This window comes from Centropristis striata, chromosome 4, assembly GCF_030273125.1.
Source record: "Centropristis striata isolate RG_2023a ecotype Rhode Island chromosome 4, C.striata_1.0, whole genome shotgun sequence".
In the NCBI taxonomy this organism is placed as follows: Eukaryota; Metazoa; Chordata; class Actinopteri; order Perciformes; family Serranidae; genus Centropristis; species Centropristis striata.
In genome coordinates, this window is record NC_081520.1 from 14,629,204 (window position 1) to 14,653,874 (window position 24,671).

General features: G+C 39.7%; 1 protein-coding gene across 2 annotated transcripts in view; it reads left to right on the forward strand.

The window, feature by feature from the left end:
- The first annotated feature begins 467 nt into the window (after positions 1 to 467).
- The window catches only part of fndc3a (fibronectin type III domain containing 3A), a 51,520-nt gene continuing 27,316 nt past the window's right edge, over positions 468 to 24,671 (forward strand). Inside the window, exons 1-3 of one of the 2 annotated variants that reach the window (XM_059330519.1) lie at positions 468 to 890; positions 4,695 to 4,838; positions 18,188 to 18,263. In XM_059330519.1, coding sequence (XP_059186502.1) covers positions 4,728 to 4,838; positions 18,188 to 18,263 — 187 coding nt within the window. In that variant the 5' untranslated portion in view covers positions 468 to 890; positions 4,695 to 4,727. Of the gene's footprint in view, positions 891 to 4,694; positions 4,839 to 14,964; positions 15,773 to 18,187; positions 18,264 to 24,671 lie in introns of those variants that run through there. The other variant, XM_059330520.1, reaches the window with a different exon arrangement.

A 24,671-nucleotide genomic window follows, 5' to 3' on the forward strand; every position in this document is an offset into this window, starting at 1 on the left:
GAGAAAAAGATTCAAAATCGCATTTTATGTTGGACCAAAGGCCTAAAAAACACACAAAATGACAAAAAAAGACACACAATGACCAAAAAAGACAGGAAGACAAAAAAAAAAAAACACAAAATGTCAAAAGAAGAAAAAAAATGACCAAAAAAGACACAAAATGACCAAAAAAGACACAAAATTAGATGACAAAATCACAAAAAAACCCCCACAGAAGACACAAAATGACAAAAAAAGACAACACAACAGACACAAAATGACCAAAAAAGACACAAAAAGACACAAATGACCAAAATAAGACACTAAATTAATTACAAAGACACGAAAAGACAAGAAAATGATTCAAAAATTGACAAAATAGCCCTATAAGACTCCACAGAGTTAAAACAATTTGACAGTATTATAAATGTTTCTCTTCTCTATCTTGGGATTCGTCATGATTTGCTGTAACACGCATGCGCACAGAGCCCTGAAAGCGATGGCGAAATTCCTGACTTTTCTGCGGAGAGCAGGGTTGGATGGAAAGTTATCTCGATAAAACTGCAAATCAGGCGACCATTATCGATACTTAGCATCACCACTGTCGCTCGTTAGTCACTTCGATCTGTTTTAGGCGTAGTCGACACGAGCGATCGTCGTTCATATTAGGAGAAAAGCACATCTTCATCTTGCTAACTGTTAGCTATTAGGTAGCATTAGGTAGCTGACACTAGCATGTCACATTTTTTCCTTGTCTTATGTTCATCTAGGTAGCTAGCAAGGTTTCCGTCTCAGGTGTTGCAGAAAGCAGCTGGTCGTTGGAGCTCGCTGGCGTTAAACATTTGTGGAAGAGCTGCAGAGGAATCATCGGCGTGTCAGTCAAGACTGCTGCTGCTGTGCCGACTGACTGAGTGAGTAACCTTATGTTTCTGACAGTCTATGGTGCATTAACTATGCTCTCTGAAGGGAACTCGAAGCAACCTTAAACTCTAGTCATTTGTGAATTAGCTGACTGCGATGTTATGTTGCAGTTAGATAACAGCTATGACATAACGCTTAGCACACACACCTGTAGCTAGAGTAAACAGTTGTCTTGGCTGCAACGTAGCTAACCTAGTTAACTTATCTATTAATGCAAATAAGGAACATTACCTCCCTTTGTGTGACCAGTGTGACATGATATTAAATGCAGAATTTATATTTGGTAGACCCAGGGCCAGATTAACGCTTTGCTGTACCCTGGGCAACAATATTCTAGGGCCCCATCATCACGACCCCAGAATCTCCATAATCTTGCAACATACAGAATACATTACAGTTATATACAGTTAATATACTCAGTACATCAATAACTGTTGCATTTTCATGTACAGATGTGCAAACGCTCATAGAACTACCACCACAAGGCCACTCACTCACATATGATGTTATGAAAACAAAACACATGAGCATCAGTATAATCTGGCAAAACTGACCCACTACATAGATAATAATAATAACAATAATAAAAATAATACATTTTATTTGGAAGGTGCCTTTCTTGGCACTCAAGGACACCATACAAAAAGATAGGGAAGGAAGTGTTTTCAATTTTCCCAAAAAAATAAGTAAGCAACCACTTTCAAAGCATCCAATATTTATTTAACAACACCTATTACTAGCAGCACAAATGTATTGAATTGATAGAGCCATCAAAGAGGAAGACAAGACACAAACAAATATCAAGAATCTAGAATCAAGTAGCATTTTGGTCCTCAGCTCATTTTAAACAGAAATCACCCTGTCACCCCAAAATTCATTTTTGAGCAACGACTGCTACGGACAGTTTAACATATAAGCGAGCGATAACCAGATATTTTGATTGTGCCCACACTGCCCTGGGCCCTTTAGAGGCCGAGGGCCCCTGGGTAATTGCCCAGTTGCCCACATGGTTAATCCGGCCTTGGGTAGACCTGGTAAGTAAGGCAGAGATAGGGTTAGCATAGTGGGTAACGGGTCATTCATACATGCACCAAATGGATAACCAGCTGTTGCACCGTGTGAAGCTGTCTGGTATAGGGAAACATTTCCCAGGTTTTACATATTGGTTAATACCTGGTTCAGTTTTAGTCGTTATTAGAGCATGACCAAAATGTTCAAATCATTATTATTTTTGCCTCATCACTATTATGCCGTTGGCTAATAATTGGGGATAAACGGATGTGCTAGCTTGGCACAATGTCTTAATATTCTATCCATCCAGGGTGTTTTCCCCATCTCACCAAAACTGTAACTGAAAAACAGCTGTTGTTTACCGATTGACTGCTCTGCAAGCCACAGTCAAATGTGACCTACAGTCAACAACAGATGTTATCACATTTCTGATGAAGAAGTAAAGTTTATTGTGCTGCAACAGGAAAGGTGATGCACACTTTAACACCAGAGTCAGCTGGTGTTTTTCACTCGCTCTTTAATTTGAGTCTGTGGTTATTTCAAATTCTTTATCAGCAAATTTATATCCATATCTTTTCTTAAAGAAGGCGTAGGAGCAAATAGAGGAAAGTACCAACAGTATGTGTTCATATTTTAGTGCAGGTAATATGACACTCATGCAGCCTCCACAGGTAACTCCCAGTAATTAATAACTGGAAAAAAAACAGTTAATTTCCCCCATTTACCATATTAATGTATGTCATATTTGAGAAAATGAATTGGTTTTTTTCCAAACTTAATTTCCATTTAGGGTTTTATAAAGTGTGAGAAACGCGGGTTGTCGTGGGTAATGTAAAGAGAATACCCTGTGATCCGGGTTCCCCCTTTGTAAGTTCTTATTTCACTGACCCTCACTGTATTGTCTTCTGTTATAAAGTAATATGCTAAGTGATAGCAGTGATTGACTTGGAGGCCTCATGACCACAGAAAGACCCTGCCATAATCTAATGCCTGCTGGTAAAACTAGGCTAATCACATGCCAGTCCTCGACTTTACTGTACTGCAATAGTTCCCTCAAACCCAGTTCATTGACCATCACACTGTAAACTGACTTTGTTGTTTAAGCTTAAGGAGGGGAGGAGCTAAAGCTGACAGATAAGCCAGATCACTGTGAGGTTTAGGGGCGCATGCGCTGGATTGTAATTAGGTTCAAGGACACATGTTACATTTCTCTTGTGGTGTTCTGTTGTTCTTTGAGAGATTTTTTTGTTAACTATCTAATCTTTTCATGGATTTTTCCCCACAAGTGGTTTGTCCTCAGTGTTGCCTTATTTAGTCTTATTGCAGTGTTTAAAAGGAGCTGTAACCTAACTTGACATGAGCTTATGTATAATCCCCTTCTTGGTAGATTTGCATTAATTGATTGCTTGAATTTAGTGACATTACATGTCTCCATGGTCACCTTTTGGATATTTGTTTGTTTTTGTGAAGAATGTGAGCAAACTAGTTATACGGACTGAGAAACGTTTCTATACACAAATATTTGGATTTCCTTCTCTCTTCTCATATGCACCTCCCCCTTGAGATCGGTGTTTAAACACTGTATTGTTATGCTTAGTAAGTTGGCAGTAACTATCACCTGGCAGAGATCATTCAAAATACAGCCTGGTTTCTGTGGAAATAAAAATGTAGTCACATGGTTTGCATTGAGGTAGATGCAAATCCCATTTCATTGGATCATGCAAAATGTATCCGAGCAGGCTGTCCTTGTACAGTCTGTATTAGTTCCTTTTTTTAAAAATGACGCACTGAAATTCATAGGTATCCCTCGAAATTGTGATTGGAGATCAAGCAATGAATTCTACCAAATGTTTACCAAACAGGAGTAATCAATGATGTAGATACCCACATCAGCAACAATGCTACAGCACCATGTTTACATCCTATAACTGTAAATTGATCTGATCATCCCTCATTTTGTTTTGAGGGCAGGTCCTTTTGGTTTGAATGGAACAGCTGGTCTAACCTGGCTGCTCATTGATGGCATCAGAAAATATATTTCAGCAACTGGGCTGCTGTGCCAGAGAGTGCTGCGAGTGCATGACCAGCAGTGGAATACAAAGGATGTGTTTTGAAATTAATTATGATGTGCGTCACATTCCCACTCAGTGTGATTCAGCTTGTCACAAAGTCTTTACTGGAAACAGCTGTGCATTTAAAGGTTATTTTCCTCATGCCTAATATCTTGTTTACTAGACAGGCAGAATTTTTAAATTCCATATAGACTGTAATATCATCAACTAGAGGAAAAATCCACCAGCAATGGAGGATAGCAGATGCGTGTTCTGTCAACAAACCAGATAATATTTACAATGTCTTTGTCAGTGCCATTGTCACTCTTCCATCATGTAAATGAAAAACATTGCAACATCTCCATAAATTGATAAAGATAGTTGGAAGTGATAAGTATGATCCTATTATTTCCTAGTAATCAGTACAAAAATCCACATCCATCCATCCATCCATCCATCCATCCATCCATCCATCCATCCATCATTTTCATAGCTTGTTCAAGAATGTTTAAACATTTTTATGCTGTATTATTCAATATACCTGCAGTACATAAAGACATATTGTACAAAAGTGATTATGTTGGAGAGGGAAGCCGCATCCTGTGGGCATGTTGGGTAAATGTAGCTCTCAGAACTGGTCTAATGACTGGCTGGAAGACTCAAGACGATGATACCACAAATCTTTGCGGTATACTTTGTGCATTTCCATTGATCGCAGTGTCTTTGTTGCAGGAGAACCTCCTCAGTGGTGTGAATGAGGGAGACATGGCAGACCACACCCCACCTCTGGAGTCCGGCCAGCTTCTCAGCCCTGATCTCCCAATTCTGGCCTCACCTCCACCCCCAGCCATGGTCAATGGAGAGGGCCCCCAGCAGGTACACTCAGACCCCTCTGCTCTCATGTCTCTGTGCTATTAGTCACAATTACTGCATCAAGTCTGTTATGCCCAAATTGACTTTTAGCAATCTGCCATATAATTACAGTTGAAGAGATTTGTCAGAAGTGGTGCCTCTGGCTTATTCTGTCTGTTGTTGGCCTTAAGCCTTCAGCTGTTAAACTGTTGCTTATTTGAGTCTATGTAGCAGAGTAATGAAATGGAAACCAAGCCATAATAGCTTCTGCTAACTTTTTTATACATGTCAGAAATATTTGTACAATTCCAAGTATAACACTGGACTGCTTTAAAGAAGCCACAAATATAGATGTCTATAAAATGCACTACATTCATGGACTTCATCTGTGAAATTGAGAGTTTTGGCAGGTGAACTTTAAGTAGTAACACTAGAGGCAATTACATGGTGTATAGTTTGATCAGCACAGCAGGGAAACCCTAATGTGGTATTTGGCCTGATATATAGTCCAGGAGCGGCTGGAGCCAGGGTTGTGTGCTTGTGTCAGGCAATAATAAATCAAAATCACTTCATGTAGAGTTGGTTGACATAATGACTGTAGAATAATGAGATGGCACTGTGTGAATTGGTTTAAATATATCTTATTAATTTATTTATTCTGACTGTACCCTTGCCTTAACCTGCTCCAGCAGTGGAATAATCAAGACTGCAGTATCTCAAACCAAGCCGTATTTTCAAGAAACAAACTTTCACTCTATTGTATTGCTATCACCTCTATGATTTTGTGTTGTAACTGTTGTACCTGTTTTCAGTATGTATCTCTTGTGAAACCTGAGTTGTTGGGTGGCTTGTTTCAGATGCAAAACAAAATTTGCACATATGACACAGATGGGTATTGAAACAAAGGATTTGCTGTCCTCACTCAGCAATATGCACATGGAACATATTTCACAGGCAACAGGTGTTTGTTAAGTTAGGAACCATATCTCTCTCGGTTTTGATAACAGCCTATGCTGTATGGGTAAAGGATATGGGGTGATATCCCCCATCATCTCTTGTCAGAGTGAGATTGAGTGGCCTTGACAAGCCTGGGTGATTTCCCTGTCATTTTGATGGTCATCAGTTCGATTTGCTTAAGTTTCCGTGACTTCCTGGGGGACAGCGTGGAACCCACAGTGATATCTTTTCCGTCATTTCCTCAGTCTTATGCAGTTTGTCTAGATAAGACTTGCTAATATTAGCGCTGCCCTATAAACATGCCTTTCCAGCCATCTTGTCATTTTCCACAGTGGAAAATCCTTTGCCCGAATCAGGCTTTGTTCATGCAGGGATCAAATTTTGCTGGTTGTGTTGGGCTGTGAGCGTGTTGTTCTCATGGAATTCAGTTACCTTACCACCTCCCACAAAGGTTACCCGATTACCTGTACTCGTCCCCTGTCAGTGTTTACAGTGTTTTATGAAAGCAAGAGGTATAAAATGATGCTGTTCCTTCCTGGTTTACATCATTACCACCCTGCTGCTCACACCAATTTCAGACACTGCATGTTCATGATAGCTGAAATGTACTATGAAGAGGAATAACAGGTATCGGATAACACAGAGCAGTTACTGTGTGACGACTTTGTTTTTGCACTGGAGGTGTTAGTGTATCTCTCTGACATATCAATACCCAGATACATTATATTTAATAAGTTAAAGAGACAATTTATTGCCATTGAGCTAAAATATGAAATTATTTGATATTTTAAATTTGATAAAAAAATTGAGGTTTAAAGGGCGTTAGCTAAGAACCAATATTATCAGTGGCAAAAAAAGCAAAAATCAATAGCAAAGAATATTTTTTTTATGATGAAGGACCCATTGCAAAAAGAAGCATACAGCGGCATTAACGATAGCAAACAATGCAAGCACAAGGCCGGACCTTCTGGGCACCACCCATTACGCATGTATTTTTCACTGAATTGCTGCCTGAACTGGATATTATGCGCTGTGGTGTCAGGGTCAGTATCATCAATCTGTAGCCATACTTTTCAACAATGCTATATGGGAGCATGTCCTTGCAAATATAATAGCTTATTACTTCAGCTTATACATTTGACCGTGAGGAGCTGGGTGAGTGTGCAGTTGCTAATGCTAACATGGTTAGCTTGCTTCAGGTTGACTTTTATGGTTGTTTCACATTTTGCATAGTTCCATTGCCCTTTTGTACCCCCAGGTGGTTGGTGATTTGTTTATTGTGAACTTTTTAGCAGTAAAGGGATTAGTGAGTTGGTCACACACACAAAAGCACACATACTATCCATTATACTCATACATATCGGTGCATCTTTGCATGCCTGTCTTCACAGTGTCTATCATTTTTGATTGTATAAACCCTTAAAGCTATGTTAGTTTGCTCAATGAGAATTGGCACAAATTTTAATACCCTTTTAGAGCACATATGATGCATAAGGCGATTTGATGTGACTGATTTCGTAGTGTTTCCTGGTGGTGATGGAAAAAAGACATTCATTTTTTTTATTATTCAATGTAGGGGCTTTTCAAGGACCGTTGTCTGAGTATTGCTGTGAATAAGATGTGGCTTTATGTGTGATGTGTGTCTGAGGAGGTGTGTAAATATCATGACAGCTGCAGAGTGAGGAGCAGGAACCACTGGAGGGGTCTGGGCCCTGACAGAGCGAGGCAGGACTGTGGTGACAGTGAAGAGGATTCACAGCGATGGCTGACCCCACTGTTTCTGACCTTTAGTTGGAGAAGCAGCAAGGACACCTCATTCTTTGTTCTTGGTTTCTTTATCTCAGTCTTGGCTTGGTATTAACGCTCTGTTGGACCAATTATTCTGAGTCAGAGAGGAAGCTGTTGTCTTGGGGTCATTACCTGAGATGATTCCTTTTTAGAGATGACTTTGGCTACAGTATGATTCACTGCTTCCATCCATTTAAGCCCCCCTCCCCTGCAAGTTTTTTCCTGCTCCTGCCGTTTGGTTTGTAGCTAAATTGGTAACGGATGAATCAGTCTGTTTCTGTCAATGTTTAAGCCCGACTAATGGCTTATGTACTTAGCTGTTGTCTGTGCTGATGGTTATGGATATTTTCTTCCATTTTGTTCATTACCCTTTCTCATTAGACGTGCCATTTAATGTTTTCACGTTCTTTGTGCTTGTGTTTTTATATTCCTCTGGTTAGATGTTTTTTTCATGTCTCTGTTTGTAACCAGAAAAACTGATGATGAAAGTGATGAAAACCCCTTTTAGAAAAATGTCCCTAGCCTGCGTTTCAGAGCCCCTCTTTCTTGACCATTTTAACAACTGAAGGCCAAGTTTCATACAAATCTGGCCAGATTTTTATTTTTTTTTTGTAATCCTGCTGCCGAAATGAAAACATAACCTTAGCAGAAGTAATTACAGGATCTTTTAAGACAACAAAGGACTTTTGAGGTAGCATAGAAAGAACAGTGAATGGAAGAGGAAGGGATTTTTCAACTGCTTGATTTCCTTGCTTTTCCAACATTGATATTCAAACATAATTGTGTTGTTTTTTAAAATCTTGTATGACATGAGCTGAGAAAACACTGACTGCTTTGGTTGTGTGAGAACACTCAGCATTAAATAGTAACTACACAAATTGAACAGGGAGCACACAGCCATGAGTGTGTGGTCTGCTTGTGGCTTTGTGCCATGCGTAGGCTAATGTTACTGTGGGATAGTGAGACCTCACTCCGGACTCAGCCGTCTTTAGTGCTGGCCTTGTATGCTATAGCCAGACACAGGAGACAGGGCCTTGGACATGTGCCCCTCACAAGTTGCCAGAGGCCTCGAGATGTTGTGTCAAAAACACAACCCACCTCTGCTCGTCTCCTGGTCGGCCACTGACTCATCTGTGAAGATGAGGGTGAGCCCACTATTTGTCAACTATTGTGAGGAGGTGGACAGTGCGTGACTCAGCAGAGTTTAGGACACTTTCTTGTAAGCCAGTGAGACACACCATACCATTACTTGTACACCAATATTCAGAACAGACCCAAGTACTGAATATTTCATCAAGTAAATCAATCAATATAAATACTGATCTGAGCTCCACTTAATAATTGTTCAAAGTGCAAGTTATGGTGGGGGAAAATCGATTCATGTACACATATCGAAATTTTTTATGGGGTGATTTTAAAAATCAATATTTCTCCCCGGAATCGATTATGTTAAGTCATATCGGTGTCCAGAAAACTTCGGCCCTGCCATCAGTGTTGCCAACTTAGCGACTTTGATGATATATTTAGCGACTTTTCAGACTTTTGGAGACTCGTTCTTACTCTTCTTAACGACCCGCGGGTGGTGCTGCCGGCGGCCCCTCCCTCGTCCCAAAGCACTCATAAGCGGCATAGTCCTCCTGCAGGAGTCTCTCCAATCTGTAGTCAGAGCTCGAGGGGATGTTAACCCCTCAGTGTCCAGACTGCAAATCACACTTGATTCCAGCATGATAGAGGAACGTGCCTACCTGTCTATATCAGTCCAGTCCCCACATCATCTCTCCGTGTGCGTCTAAGTGTGTGTATGGGCCGAACAAAATACTATCAATCTGTCCGGGCATTCTGAGGTCCAAACACACTGCTGCATTATGCCGTTCGTTAGCCGCAAGCTAACATTAACTAACAATTAAAGTTGTTTTAATCGCAAAAACCTACTATTTCTTCCTATAGCTATATACATGCAACTTTCAAATAAGAGCACAGTCTGTTAACAGAATCCACCACTAGAGGCTCTATTTTGGCCAAGTGTTTTATTTTTTTTTATCTTACAGCACTAGTTCAGAGAGCATTGAGTAGTCAGAGCACTTTACTTATTAGTTATAAAACATATTGGTTAATCTATTGAACAATTCATCACATTAAGTTAATTATATTAAAACTAGCCCACATTTGTGCTGTGTGGACATTTCAATTCATGTAGCTGTAAACTTTAAAAAAAATGCTGTTCATGTTATGAACCTCTTTTTGTCTCAGTTGAAATAAATGCTGCTGGGATGACTGACACATTATGATGTGCATTGTTTATGGGAACAACATTCATGGTTTATCATCTCTAGAATTGTATGATTCAACTTGTTTGTTTTTAAGAAGGAAAAGAAAATTGTAATTATTGATTATATTGAATTGCAATACTTGTAGAATCGCAATTATCAAGAATTGTGATACAATCGAATCATGACCAAAGCATATCCTCCCACCCCTACAAGTTATGTATTGATCAAGATATGCACTGAAAGCTTTAAGCTTACTCTGGTTTAAAACATCATATGTCAACATTTCTGATTGATACTGTGGTAAATCATGGTACCTCACATATTAATTAAATGGAAGATGAGCAGAATGTGTTGTTAGCTTAAAATTACATTTTATGGTCTATAATGATACAACGTGTCTAAATGAATACAGAGATATTGGTATTGACTGATATTTTAGTGTTGACCTGCTGGCTGGATGGAGGGAGACAAACCTGTGAGAAACCTATGGATGGTCTATGGAAAAGAATAAAACATAAATATGCCGAGCGAATAAGGCTTCAAATGGCCAAACTATACTTTGGCTTTTCCTAGAACAGGTTGACTGACCAAACACAGTGACCATGCTTTAAGGAGCTTAGCCAAGAAGCTGACCTGGACCCCAAGGATAACTCTGACATTAGTTTAAAGTGCCTTAGCTATGATGAGAGATTCCTCTGGAAGTACTATACACAGTACAGCACTTCACAAGTCTGGGCTGTGTGGTAAAGGAGCTAGATGGAAGACACTCCTGAGGTGGTAAAAAAAAAAAAAAAAAAAGCACATGACAACAAGCCTGAAGTTTGCAGAAATTAATTTGAAATTTTCAGCGGGCACGAGCCAAAAGATAAATAGCAGTTTCACAAAGTCACAAGTAAAATCCTCTTTACAGCAGCATCTTCACTTATTTGTGTGCTGATTTGGCATTTAGCACGACAATAATCCTAGCCATGTACCCAGATTAATACTGGCTTCATTTCTTTATTGATTCTATAATAAATCATTTTTTGAAATTAGTTGAATGAAGTCCCACCACATTTAGAGAGAAGGGGAGACATGACAAATTCTAGGTGTACCAAACCAATAGACATAGATGCTCATGAATACTTTCATATCAGTGTTGAGTAGTTATTGGGGGAAAAATGTAATTGCAGATGTCCTTTATTACTGACATAATGTGTGTTTTTCATCGTTCAGTTCTTAGTGTTATTTATGTACCTGAAATGGACATCACCATATAAACTCAATGTAATATTGTCACTTTTAATCATAATACATTAAACACTTATAACCACCAAATGCTAAGCCCTAGGTCATAATCAGTCAGTAGTGGTTGATGATTATTCATGACAGTAAATATAGACATTGAGCGGAAACATGAAGCTTGTTATCATAGTGAACAAAACTGGTGGAAAATACTGTGTGGCTCAGGTTTCATGTTGAATATGTGCTTTGATAGTGTTTCCTCCTGAAATACATTTCACAGATTATCTTGATCTTTAGAAGGGCGAAGAAGATGCTACTAATATTTATGAGAACTTGCTACAGCATGACCAAAGATTAGGGGTGGGCGTTATGGCCCTAAAAGATTATCACGATATTTTTGAGATAACGATATACTTCACGATATTAAAAAATACTGAAAAATATATAGAAAAATATTTTTTAGTCTGTATAAATAAATAAAAATCGTACAACAAAATAAAAATCAATCATAAATCTAAATGTAGTGTAAATTGTGAATCTCAACAGTTGCTAAATACAAAAAATATACTCTTGACTCTTGAATATTAGCAAATAATAAAAATAACCATCTAGGTGGTCCAGGGGGGCCCCGGAGAAAATTTTGTACATTTTATAATACAATGTGATCAATCTCATCCATTTTGAGAGCTAAATGTGAGCAAACACCTCACATAACATTTTTCACAGTCAACAGGGCTTTCCACTAGGACAAGGAGCAGCTAGACAGTGTGGACTAGAGACATTTTTTTCATAAAAGCCCAGATTTGGTGCCTCTCACACATTCTAATGCCACTATTCCATCATATACACTGATCTTAATCATTGCCTATTTTAATTAATTATTGTAAAGGAGGGTTATTCTATGTTTTATTTAAGGCATCTCATTTTGACAGTATTCTTGTAAATTCTGTTGTGGATTCTGTGCTTTTATTTTGAAAGCTGCATTGTTTAGCGACAGGAAGTAATAGTAGCTTTTTGTGATTAAAACAACTTTAATTGTTAGCTAATGTTAGCTCACGGCTAACGAACGGCATAATCACAGTGTGTTTGGGCCGTTTGGACCTCTGACAAGACCGGATAGGTTGATAGTGTTTAGATTGGTGTGCGCAGATGCAGCTTGCTGTATTCAGTGCGTGTGTTTAAATGTGTTAATGCGCGCGCATGTCTCGGAGGAGGACGGAGAGGTGCGGGTCAGGTGACAGACACTCTGCTGACCAGAGACAAAACGCAGAATAACTTGATATTATGAATAGTGTAGGCTACATATACTTTCAGTAGCTTGAAATGTGACGTTAGCGCAGTACATGAGACTACAGCAGGCCGCCACGGTCTAGGTCATTAATGGGGAATCCTTACACCACTATGTCAAGAAGTTGGAATGTTGCCAATATCATGATATGCATTTTTTTTACCCCTAAAAAAAATATAGCGGTATAATCGTGAACAATACGATATGGCACACCCCTACCAAAGATTCTTTTTTTTCTGTCCATTTCTAGTCTACTGTCCCATCATACAATGTTTCCAGGGGATCCTGGACAGTGGAGGCTCATTAAATTGCCTTGAATTGTTATTAGACAAGTTGGTATATGTCGTCAGCTGCAGGGAAGCTCTGTAAGTAGTCCTGGGTAGTTCCGCCACTGGCAGGATTTTCCCTGTGTCATCTGGCTCCTGTTTCCTGTCCACCCAGCTGCTAGTCCACATCCGCGCACAGTAAACAATTAAGAGGAACAAATAGTGAGAAACCTGAACTCTGAGTCACCAAGGGCTGAGAAACGTCAGAGCTAACAGCCATGAACGCACAGAGCAGGCCCATTCTCTCCGGTAATAAAACACAGCAGTGGCCACCTGTGTGACAGTGTGTGCTAATTGATCCACAGTCACTCTGCATAGGGTTCATACGTGGATGAAAATCTTTATAATGGTGTGAACTCGATGCAGTGTTTGGACATAGTGTTCTATGAATTTGTGGTAGTTTATTTTATTGTCCCTCTTTTCCTAATGCATGGTTTCTTCCATCCATTGCCCTGTTAAAAAATCCCTGTTGTGAATGTGACCAGGAAACCATTTCACATTGCAAATGCTTAGTCATCTGCGTGAAAAGTAACCTTTGCAGTATCCTAGCACTGTTTCTGATTCTATCTACTTCCAAATAAAGTCACCATAGCAGCTTCACATTCAATGACACATTTGTTCTATAGGGCTAGACTTGGGCAGAACTTGAATCTATTTGACAGCAGCACTGTAAATTCAGCATTTCTAAGTTTATTAGAGCTGAGCTTCAGGGGAAATGTAAAAGCTTGGTTTGTGTATGGATGAATAACTATGATTGGCAGTTGCCAGAAGCAAAAGGAGTTATCAGAAGAGGAACTTGACTTACCTTAAAAATGTACTCATCTTTTGTGTTCTGGGAATTATGCAAACGTGTTTGGCTACTTGACATATTGTTACTAATCATGTTGTAGATAATGCTACTCAAAAAATGGGAAAGCTAGAGGTCTTGTCTCTGTTGCCATTGATGTAACATTATGAGGCAATCCTTTCCAAAGGGAGATGGTTGGAAGCATATAAGCATCTAAGCACATATTAATGAAAATGCCTTTAATTATCCCACTAACCTGTCTTTATTCTAAACCCCAAAACAATATTATGCAGTTGTTTTGGCCAAGACCTCATTCCAATTCCAGGCTCTTTTTTTAGGACATTTTTCTCTAACAGCAGCCTTGAATTGTGCTGTAAATATGCAAGGAGTGGCAGAAAGGAACCAAAAAGCTGCTGTATCAGGTTATTTGTCTTAATAGTATTGAATTAAGGGTTCAATTTATTAAGTTTATTTAGTTGCTGAGGCTGCTTACAGCTGTCTTAACTGTCTACAGTTTAATAGATAGATAGTAGATTTAACAAGGCTTTGCTGTGGTCTTTGGTTTACCATCAAATTAAATGGCATTTGTCTATAATTATGTGGAGACATTTTTTTTTCCCTGCCAAAAATACAAAAAAGCTGCATGAGTTTTTTTTAGGTTTTTGTTTTTATTTATTTATTTTTTGTTTTAAAATCAGCTTACATGGGGCTCTGTCCTTCTTTCACTGCGATTTGTTCATAACTCCTTAATTGTAGTTAAAAAATAAATTCTTATTTTGGCAGATGTTCAGCATCATGTCTATCACAGATTATTTATTTAATCAATGCAAAACCCTTTATTGCAGTGTGTGCTCGGTTCTGTTTCTTTTTCTTGGCATTCTTCTTCTTCTTCCAAAATTAATTTTCCTCCTTATTTCCCTAAAGTCGTCTTACTTCATACGCCTATTATACTTAAACCCTGATCATTGCTGCCTGTGGCTATATTTATCTAAGTCCTTAAATCCATCTCTTTTTCATTTTACATGGAGTAAAAAAAAGAAGCGTAGGATTTCATTTTGTAGAGGATGTGCCATAGGTGTACCCCTTGCGCAGCAGTATCGGTGACGCAGACTATCTGTTAACTTGGCACATGCTGATCAAGTGATCAGCACTGTCGCTTTAAGGAATGATCCATTTAGAATGAATGAGGACAGATGTTACAGAAGCAGTGAATGCTTGCAAGCTCTTGTTTATTGTGTCGCTATACAAATACTGTCTCTGTTTTGACTGTCAGTGGGCTGCTTTGTGATCTTTGAAGACAGTAAAGAACTCGAGGGTGCAATTGTCGCTGAACGCTGGAGCTCTGAAATTGAACTCCCACCACCTCATCTCCTCTCACATCGATCGGAGTATTAAGAGAGGGTGTATGGCATGTCGCTCTGTGAATGGGAGTGAAAGCCGGAGAGAGTATGAGGGGGAGGGAGAGAAGCGGGGGGAGGGAGAGGGACTGTAGCGTAGTCGTATATGTCCGCCTCAGAAGCTGCGTGGGTCGCTCAGCTCCCTCACGCCATTGTTGTTGTTGTGAAAAAAGGCAGAACAAAGGACTCCCCACGCTATGGAACTCTTATACCTTTGCCGGCTTAGCTGTGTTATGATCACGCCCTGATGGAATGCTATTGAAATTAACCATATTAAGGAGCACAGCAGGCGTTAACTGAGCTGGCACACAGTCAATGACAGAGGCAAGAAGGGAACTGAATAGCAAACTGAGGCATCATCCTTCTCATATTTGGTCCTGCTTTCTTGGGCTCATCCGCCTCCTTTTGCAGAGAGTGGCCACTGCTGATAAGGTTTCAATCCCTTCTCTGAAGGCTTGGCGCGGACATCGCTGTGGCTTATTTGTTGAAGGGGTTGCTGTGGATACTGACGGTAGGGAGGCTGCACTGGAGCCAGAGGCAAGAGTGAACAAGCCGCCTGCTGCAGAGAGTGCCGCTATGGAGCAGATGAGGCTGAACCAGGCTAAGCAAACATGAGATTTACGCCACACTTTCTGTGAAGGCTACATCCAGCGCAAGAGACTAAGCCCCATCCACCTACATAGCTCCTGCTGCACTCCTTGCCTCTCGCCAGTTTCTTCCTGGATTTTGTGCAGGAGTTGATGGAAGTGGAGGGTGTAAAGGACCAGCCCAGCCAGATGTGTTAGCATCGCAGGTCATGTGATTTCTCATGAGGGTTGGGTGAAGTGGTGGAGGGTCTGCTAGACCCTGGAGCATCTTTTTGTTTTCTCTGAGACTGCGTGAATAGCGACGCCTGAATGAGAAAAAGCAATGCGGGCAACAGTAAGTAGCAGTCAGATCTCTTGCAAGCAAAATTTCCTTGTGATTTCATGAACATGCAGTGAATGTCTCAGTATTGATTTCAATGTAACTTCCAATGTTAAGATTAAATTGGAAAAGGGAGCCATCATCGTAGGAAGGGTGCTTGCTTCACACAGAAGGGGGTGGACAACAAACATACACATGCACCCAACTGTGAAGTGCCTAGACTTTGATTCAATTAGACCTCCATTGCCCCGCATGCCCCTCCCACCCTCAACCCCCCCCACCACCCACCATCTACACTTGCTGCTGACGCTGGCTATGTGGGTGTGTATGAACATATGAGCTTCTGTGTGTGGCAGTCAAAGGGCTCTTTCCTCTCCCTGCTGAGCACATGAATGGGAGCAGTGTCAGAGATGGAGGTGCTGATGATTTCTGTGCTTGAAGAGAACCGTAGCCAAAGCCCTTTGCCAGGGGAGTGTAGATTCTATGACAGCGACTTCCACAAGAGTGAGGTAACTAGCGCCCACACACAGCCGGGCAACAAAAACCTAATTATCTGTGTTCTTTTGGAGTTAAAAAGAATATGTTAAAAGAATGAGGAATTTGAGATCATTCAGAGGGAGAAGTTTCAAGGTATCCTGATTTCATTTACATAATCTGACCTGTTGATCAGTGAATGAAAAAAACATTGTTTGTCGTCAGTTCTATTAATAATTTTAGATTTATTTGGCTTTTGTCAAAAGAAGGTGACGTTGTCATGGATGTTAAATCATTTGAAAAGTTTGTTCCTTGGACAAGATCCTTTTTTATGAGGCTTTTTTTTTTCTTGTTCATTTCTGATTTTTAAGTCCTTTGTGATGACAGAATGAAGCAGCATGACTCAGTGTAGGGTAGCACTGTGTACCTGATGAATTCAATAAATGAAAGATGGAGACATTAACAGTTTAGAGCTTGTTAAAATGCATGTAAAGACTGACAACTCAGGAAGAATTGGTTTTCTACGCATTAAAACCAGGTATGGGGAGAAACAGTCAATACAAATGATAATATGAAGCCAAATTGCTTTCATTGATTCAACAAGTGCAACAAGACACATCCTGATACATTAGGTGGCTAGTCAGTGCTATTGAGTATTTAATCCAATGACGTGTCTGATTTGACAGATTATGTCAAAGTCTTTTATATGGATACTTAGGCAAAATGCTCCCTAAAAGCAAAAGTAGGTTTACAACGTTTTTTGATGTGCTTTACCAGAAAGAACCAGTTAGATTAGACTTTTTAGACATATGGTATAATGTTAAAAATGGGTTGAAATAATAATTACTTAATTTGTTCCCTAGTTTTTACATCTGATGGCAGCATCTGATGAATGTTGTTTTATGTCATATATACAGTACCTAAGAGGACTCTTAGTCTTGTAAAATCTCAAGTTAAAAATTAAACAATTTCATGTAACTGATTTACAAAATGAGCAGCTGTTTAAATATATGATGTGTTGTGAAAGACGCTCGGACCATAATTTCATCATTATAAGTTCATTTTTTTATAATCACGAACCATAATTAGCTGTTCAGCTTTTATGTGTTTTTCCAGAGGCAAGGCTTGCGTAGCAGACTAATATTTTTCTCTCTGTTGCCTTATTCAAGTTATTGGTTCATCAGTTCACACTTTATGTGAAATTGAAACAGTTTTTTTTATTATTATTTCACTGTGCTGCTTTTAACAAACAATCCCAGATTCTATGAATGATAGTTTACAATTGACAGGGAAAGTTGGTGTCAAACATAATTGAAGTATTGATTATTTGGTGTGTGTGTGTGTTTTTTTTTTTTTTTTTTTTTTTTTTTTTTTTTACAGTACATTCAACATCCTCTTTTCAGACACATAAAGTGTGCTATGGATTGGGGTTTCCAGCTATGGCAGTGGTTATTGGTGTTCACACTTAAGGTTTAATAATTTTTTTCATCCCAGCTACATTTATTGATTCCCCCCCCCCTGTGATTAAAATGTTTCTACTGCAATGCAAACTGGCTGCAGCACTTGTCCCACAGCAGACAACTTTGTGTTGCTCGTACCTGTCTCTGCCAGTGTTGCCGACATATTAGGCATCTAAGAAGTGCTCTCAACAGAGATTAAGGATTTGAGTTTTCCACTACGATTTTCAGGTTACCGTATCACCAGTGTAACACCAAACACTGTTGGTGTTAAGATTGTCTGTTGTGTGCTTTTCACAAAATATTGCTGCTATTGTTCACACCAGAACAGTGGAGGAGAATTCTCAGACAACCTCAGGATCTTGTAAGATTTCTAACAACAGAGAGACTTTTAAAGAAAACCCTCTGTTGCTTCCATTTAACAATGTTCACACGTAAAGTTGTCCATGTGAAAGGTAACTTAGCTGTCAAAATTAATTGTTGCTTTGTTTCCCCACAGGTAATCCTGGTGCAGGTAAACCCAGGTGAGGCCTTCACTATTCGACGAGAGGATGGTCAGTTTCAGTGTATCACAGGTAAGAAAGCTGTTCCGTTATTACACCTATATCTGTTTAGTGTGATTTTGGATTTGAATGCATCTTGTCAAATAATCCAGTCATAAAAGTAAATCATAAAATATGATTTTTATATATTAATGTTAAGAAGATTAAGAGGAGGATGGAGGAAGAAGTGGTCATCTTTTCCAAAAGAAAAAAAAGCATATGAAGTTTATTTTTAAAAAAGCACTGCCACAGCTGCATCAACTGTTCCTGCTCAGTTTTAGGGAAGATCTAACGTTAATGATTAAAGTAAGTCATCGTACTAAAATCCTTTCTTGTAAATTGTCCGGTATTATCACGATTTTATTCACAGCTGGGAAAAAAATTCTTACTAAACATATAGACATGCAACATACTGTATGTACAGGCTGATTCTTTTAACAGTACCAAGAGGTACAGTATATATTCAGTCAGCAACGTTTTCCTGCTTTATTAGAAAGTGCTTTAGTGAAAACAGTCAACATATCGAGAGTGAGTTTCAGAGCATTCTGACTGCAAGACAAATGTCTTCTTGTCGACACTCTTTACACTGTGAAAAGCTCCAGGAAATGTATGGTTCATTTATAATGCTTAGTACTCTGCACATACCCTGACATCTTTTAAAAGCTAAGAGGCTTGTCTAAATCAATTAAAATAGCAAATGTTGATAATGGCTAGTGCCGGGCAATACAGTTTAAGTTAGGGGGAAAAAAGACAGAATCATTTAATTTGATAATAAAAAAATTGAATCAGCTTAAAAAACTATACTGCCTAGTTTAAGTTTCATTACATACAAGCTGCCTCTACACTCTCTCTCTCTCTCTCTCTCTCTCTCTCTCTCTCTCTCTCTCTCTCTCTCTCTCTCTCTCTCTCTCTCTCTCTCTCTCTCTCTCTCTCTCTCTCTGAGCCCAATAATTAATAATAATGCAATGCAAATTTACATGAAAAGACAATAAAATGAAGTTTAGCACAATAAATGTTAAACATCACTTGAGACAACTCTTCACAACAGCTAATTAAAAACTTGATATTATCCATCCATTTTCATCTGCTCGTCTTATTTTGTAATTTTAACAAAATGTGTCATTTAACTTTAAATTTAAAGTTAAAATCTTTAACTTGGTCGTCTGTTAAATTGCACACCAAAACAAAGAGATTGTGTTCAAAGAAAACATTTTGACGGATATGCACTTTTTTCAAAACTTACAGACTTAAAGACAAGAGAGGGTGTTATTACTGTATATTACAAAATGCAAAAATACAAGTCTGTTTGGTTGTATGTGTCTAATTGAACATGTAGATAATTGTGACAAATCAGGAGGCTTTTTTAAAATCCAGTTTTGACATCCCAAAAATTGAGTGCTAATGGTTGTAGGAACGAACAGTAAGTTTCATGTAAGTGCTCAAGTCTGATCATCTTAACAAGTGTCAGATTTTAATAGGTGTAAGTATAATCTGAATGACAGAGCTATTTTTTTGCCTTCATGTCTTTATTTTCAGCAATCACCTTCAGCCAGATTCATTCAGCTTTTTTTTTCAGTGTGTTCGGTGAAGAGGGGAGGGGATTGGCTGTGAAGCATTGACGTATTTTTACAGGAATGACAACAGGATGACAGTCATGTCTCACAGCTCCCAGGCTGCTCAATGACATAATTGCATCTTATGGTTCCAGCCAGTGTAGAGAATAGTACAGCTTGAAAGAACATGTTATGTAAGTGCATCAATATGTTTTAACAAAATTAGATGTTTTTCAAGAGACACTGAGCTCATCAAGCTTGATCACAGCGATTCACATTACAGTTGCTTAATATTCATAGTGACTAAACAAAGAGGAGTTAAATACATCATGTATTCTTGCATGATAAATAACACAATACGTGTAGAAGATAACAGGTAAAAATACAGACAAACTGCTTTCTGAACCCAAGAAATTGTACCATCATCTTTATTCTTAAGTCCAGAAACTGAGCAAACAAATATATTACAATATTACATTATTCCCTTCCTAAAATATACAATGCTTTACCCCTGCCTAATTTCCCTAAGATTTTTTTTCATTTGGCACACTGCTCTTCCTGTTTAATGTGACAGATGATGAAATGAACTGTGCATCGATATACTGTCATAATGTAAAAATGAGCATATGGCAGGATCACAGTGTGTTGTTTGAGGAGTTAGGGCAGAATGGCGATGTTTGAGTAAGATGTGTTACACATTCTTATTTTTCCTGATGGCAGTCATTTCCTTTTCCTCAATTGTTGGTGATTGCACTGGCTTTGTGACAGCAACAATGAAGTCTGGCTCCAACACGTCGCTGACATTGTGAACGGAAGACAGCTGGAGTAGTAGGAGGTAGAGCTGTGGGGCCATAATTGTAAACGATTATGATAAAATGTAGTTACCCGGGAAATCATAGATCTGAAAATGATTTGCTTTGTTTGTTAAGCTCCATGGACATCCCTCCGTGTATTGACATTTCTGTGAGCTCACTGCCACTCTTTTCTCTGATAAATGTTCAATTTGATTTAATAAAGAAAGATAAAGGATGTCAGCATAATAAAGGTTTGTGTGTGAATAATGATTGCTACCCTTTGCGACCACAGCAGGCAGGCGCTCAACATTTTAGCATAAATTTAATGACCCATGTACAAACCAGTGTTTAGTGTCTTACTGTTGAAAAACACTGGTATTTCTTGTCTGGGGCCTTTGGCTATACATTGTGATGTATAGAAATAAAAGCGAGACAATAGGCCTGTGCAATAGGCCTCAGGCATCTGGTTTTAGATGACAAAGAAGAAAAAATGGTGATTTAAAGTGATCCTGCCCAAGCAGGAAGCCATCATACAGTTTCCGCAAGCCGGGGCTCTTCTCCTACTCCTGTCTGACTGAGCTCCCACACCGGCCCCCCATTATGAGCTGAGTAAACCTTCCTAATAGGGAGCGAGCATACATAGTCTCTCCATCAGAGGAGAAGCAAAGGGAGAGAGGTGCCACATAGATCAGTGTGACTGCTACTAACTGGCCTGTCACAGGGTGCACTCATCTCTCGGTGACGTGAATAGAGGGATGACTCACCGCTTGCGGTGCAAGGAGGGTGGAAGAAGAGTGTGTGTGTGTGTGCGTGCGGGCATGTATGCATGTATGCACATGTGGTTGGATGGTTTGGTTTGTTGTGTGTTCACAACAACAAATTATCCTTGTTCACTTAAGTGTCTGTTGTACATATGCATGCTTTCACCTTTTACCCTAGTATGGACTGACAGGAACAGCGTGACACAGTTCTAAAGCCAGGCTGATCACGTATAGTTGAGGATTTGCTCCATCCCACACCAATTTGTTTATTCAATTATGTATTTTTAGCAGTTGGATGTGTGTAATTGCGACGTGTTAGCGCATGACAGCCTTCTCAATATGAACAGACAACCTTGTAAAAGGCAGTTTATGGAAGCCGTTTTTCTTTTTTTGATATCTGCCTGTGAGGAGGGGCCTTTAGCAAGAGAGGCTAATTAGAGTGGTCATTTAGTATCTTCCTGCTAGCTGTCCTCCTTGCCTTAAGGGGAGTTCTGTATGTGAGTAGACATGCCCCCATGTCACCCAGCATTTCCTGGGCTGTCTTTTCTCAGTGTCTGCCACTGTAGATCTGAGGACTGTATCACTGGCACCAAGTGATAGACCACCTAATAAGCTTGGTGACTGATGAGGCAAGTCAGCACCAGGACCATTGGGTTGATTAGATCCACTTCTTTATCTGACTTAGTCTGCAGGTGATTCACTTCACTTTGGATGATTCAGTCTCTGGTGAATGGCTGAAAGCACCATCCAGTTCCACTTGGCTTCTTATGCCTTATAGAGATGTACCTTTTCCCACAAAAAATAAGACAGTTATTGTGGCATCTAGACAGGGAGCTTAAGAGTGTCATTGTGTGTGTGTGTGTGTGTGTGTGTGTGTGTGTGTGTGTGTGTGTGTGTGTGTGTGTGTGTGTGTGTGTGTGTGTGTGTGTGTGTGTGTGTGTGTGTGTGTGTGTGTGTGTGTGTGTGTGTGTGTGTGTGTGTGTGTGTGTGTGTGTGTGTGTGTGTGTGTGTGTGTGTGTGTGTGTGTGTGTGTGTGTGTGTGTGTGTGTGTGTGTGTGTGTGTGTGTGTGTGTGTGTGTGTGTGTGTGTGTGTGTGTGTGTGTGTGTGTGTGTGTGTGTGTGTGTGTGTGTGTGTGTGTGTGTGTGTGCGCAGACACCTGCCTCAATTTCAAGTTATTTTGCCACTGTCCTTTGCCTCTTCCCTCTGTTAGATACCGGTCGGTCAGTCAGTCCATCTGCCTACTTGTCCCTTATCTGTGATGCCATAGCTGTGAAACACCTCATCTCATTCCTGATGGAGCTAGTCTATTTTCTATCAGAGGGACTTGAGGCTGTCATGTCCCCTGTGCCTGAAACTGAGCAGCCAGGATGTGCACTGTTGAACATCTGACATTGTGTGGCGAGGGGGTGAGGGGGTATCCATACTGTCAATACACAAGAATGGTCTGTCTTGAGAAATTCCACTGGAATTTACTTTTAGAGGGCTCTACTGCTGTGATAGACGTTTTCCATTACGTGTCTGCTCGCGGCAAGTTAGGGTTTTACGTGAAAATAATCGTGAAATGTATGGTATCAGTCAATTTAATTAGCACCGTTAGGACCAGGTTGTGATCAGAAATAAATAAATAGATTATATGACCTGTTGTCCTGATCCGTACAGCCAAACGTATAGAATCTCTACAGCGAGAAACGGCAACGGGCAGTTCTTCCGCCAACATTGTTTTGAATGAAATCGCAGATGCCATCGCTTATTGTACATATACTGTCGCTGCTCTGTTATAGGGCATTACAGTCTCCTCCCACTTCGTTCTGCAATGCCTGATTGCAACGTGAATGGACACCAATAATACGCATTTGCAGAATCAGCATGAATGTCCTAAGGTGACATGACGGCAGAGCTTGTTACAGCACTTTTGTGGAAAACGCATTTGAAAAAGGCTAAAAAGTTGCAGAAATGATAGAGCAAGGCCAATATATCAGTCAGTCGATATTATGGGCCAATATTGTATATCACAGCCGTATCATCATCTATTGGTTTTGGCATACATGTTGTCCAATATGAAAACAAATTATATAATGCAGAAAACAACATTTGGAGCAATTTAGAAACAGTGTCATCATCAAATGGTAGAAGGTAAATGGACTTGTATAGCGCTTTTATAGCCTTTGCAACCACACTACAGACTGCACTCATTCACCCATTCACACACACATTCATACTGGTGGCCGGGGCTACCCTAAATGTTGCTACCTGCCACCATCAGGAATTCATTTATACATTGATGAATGCAGTGGTAGGAGCAATGTGGGTTTCAGTATCTTGCCCAAGGATATTCAACATGTAGGCTGCCAAGATCAGAGATCAAACCACAAGCTTCCTATCAGTGGGCGATCGATCTACCAACTGAGCCACAGCCAGCCCAACACATAGTTTATCCAGCAGAGTGCAGAGTAGATATAAAAAGATACTGATACTATTACTCAAACATGACATAAATGATGACTATGTTTTTTAATGTACATAGGAAGCAGTTGGTCAAAGATCACATATTTCAAGATATTGAAGAAACCTAGCCCAATACCTAGGAACTGGAGACACTGGTTTAGTTCCTGTCTTAACCGGTTTATTGAATTACTTAAAATAGCACAGAGAGAATACCAATAAGTGTCGGAATGTCTTAAGAAAACCGCATTCTTCCTAGCATCTCCTGTGTATGTATATCAGCAGCTTTACTAGACAAACACAAGTATCAGCTTTCAAGAAGCATATCCCTCCTTTATTCACGCTGACTTTCATTATGTTCTTTGACACGCTGTCTTTCTGCCTCCCTTTCCTCATTTCCTACCCTCTCTATTTATGCAAAGCCTTCCTTTGTAGCTAGTGAGTGGATAGCAAAGACACATAAACATCATGAAACTGTGGTCTTGCACAGTGGCTGGTGGTACAGGTATTGTGCTGGTTGGTCCATTATTTTTACTGGGAATACACAGCATATAAAATTGCATGGCCTTGGCTGTATCCATTAAGATTAAAAGCCATGCGCACAATTGTGGGGTGGTTGCATGTTTCCTTACCCCCTGCACCCTCTCCCAAACAAAAATCATCACATATGGTTCATGTAATTGGACCGTAAACATCCGACACATTAGCCACACATTATTTTTATACTCTGCACCACCCCCATCTAACTCCAAGTACATGTACACAAACATGTGCATGTGAATGCACACACAGGCGAGGTTCATTCACAGATTCTGCAGTGAGTAGCTCTAAGAATGACTGAGCTTGTGACTCATTCTCCTATTGCTGTGTGGATGCGAGGGGGGGAGGAG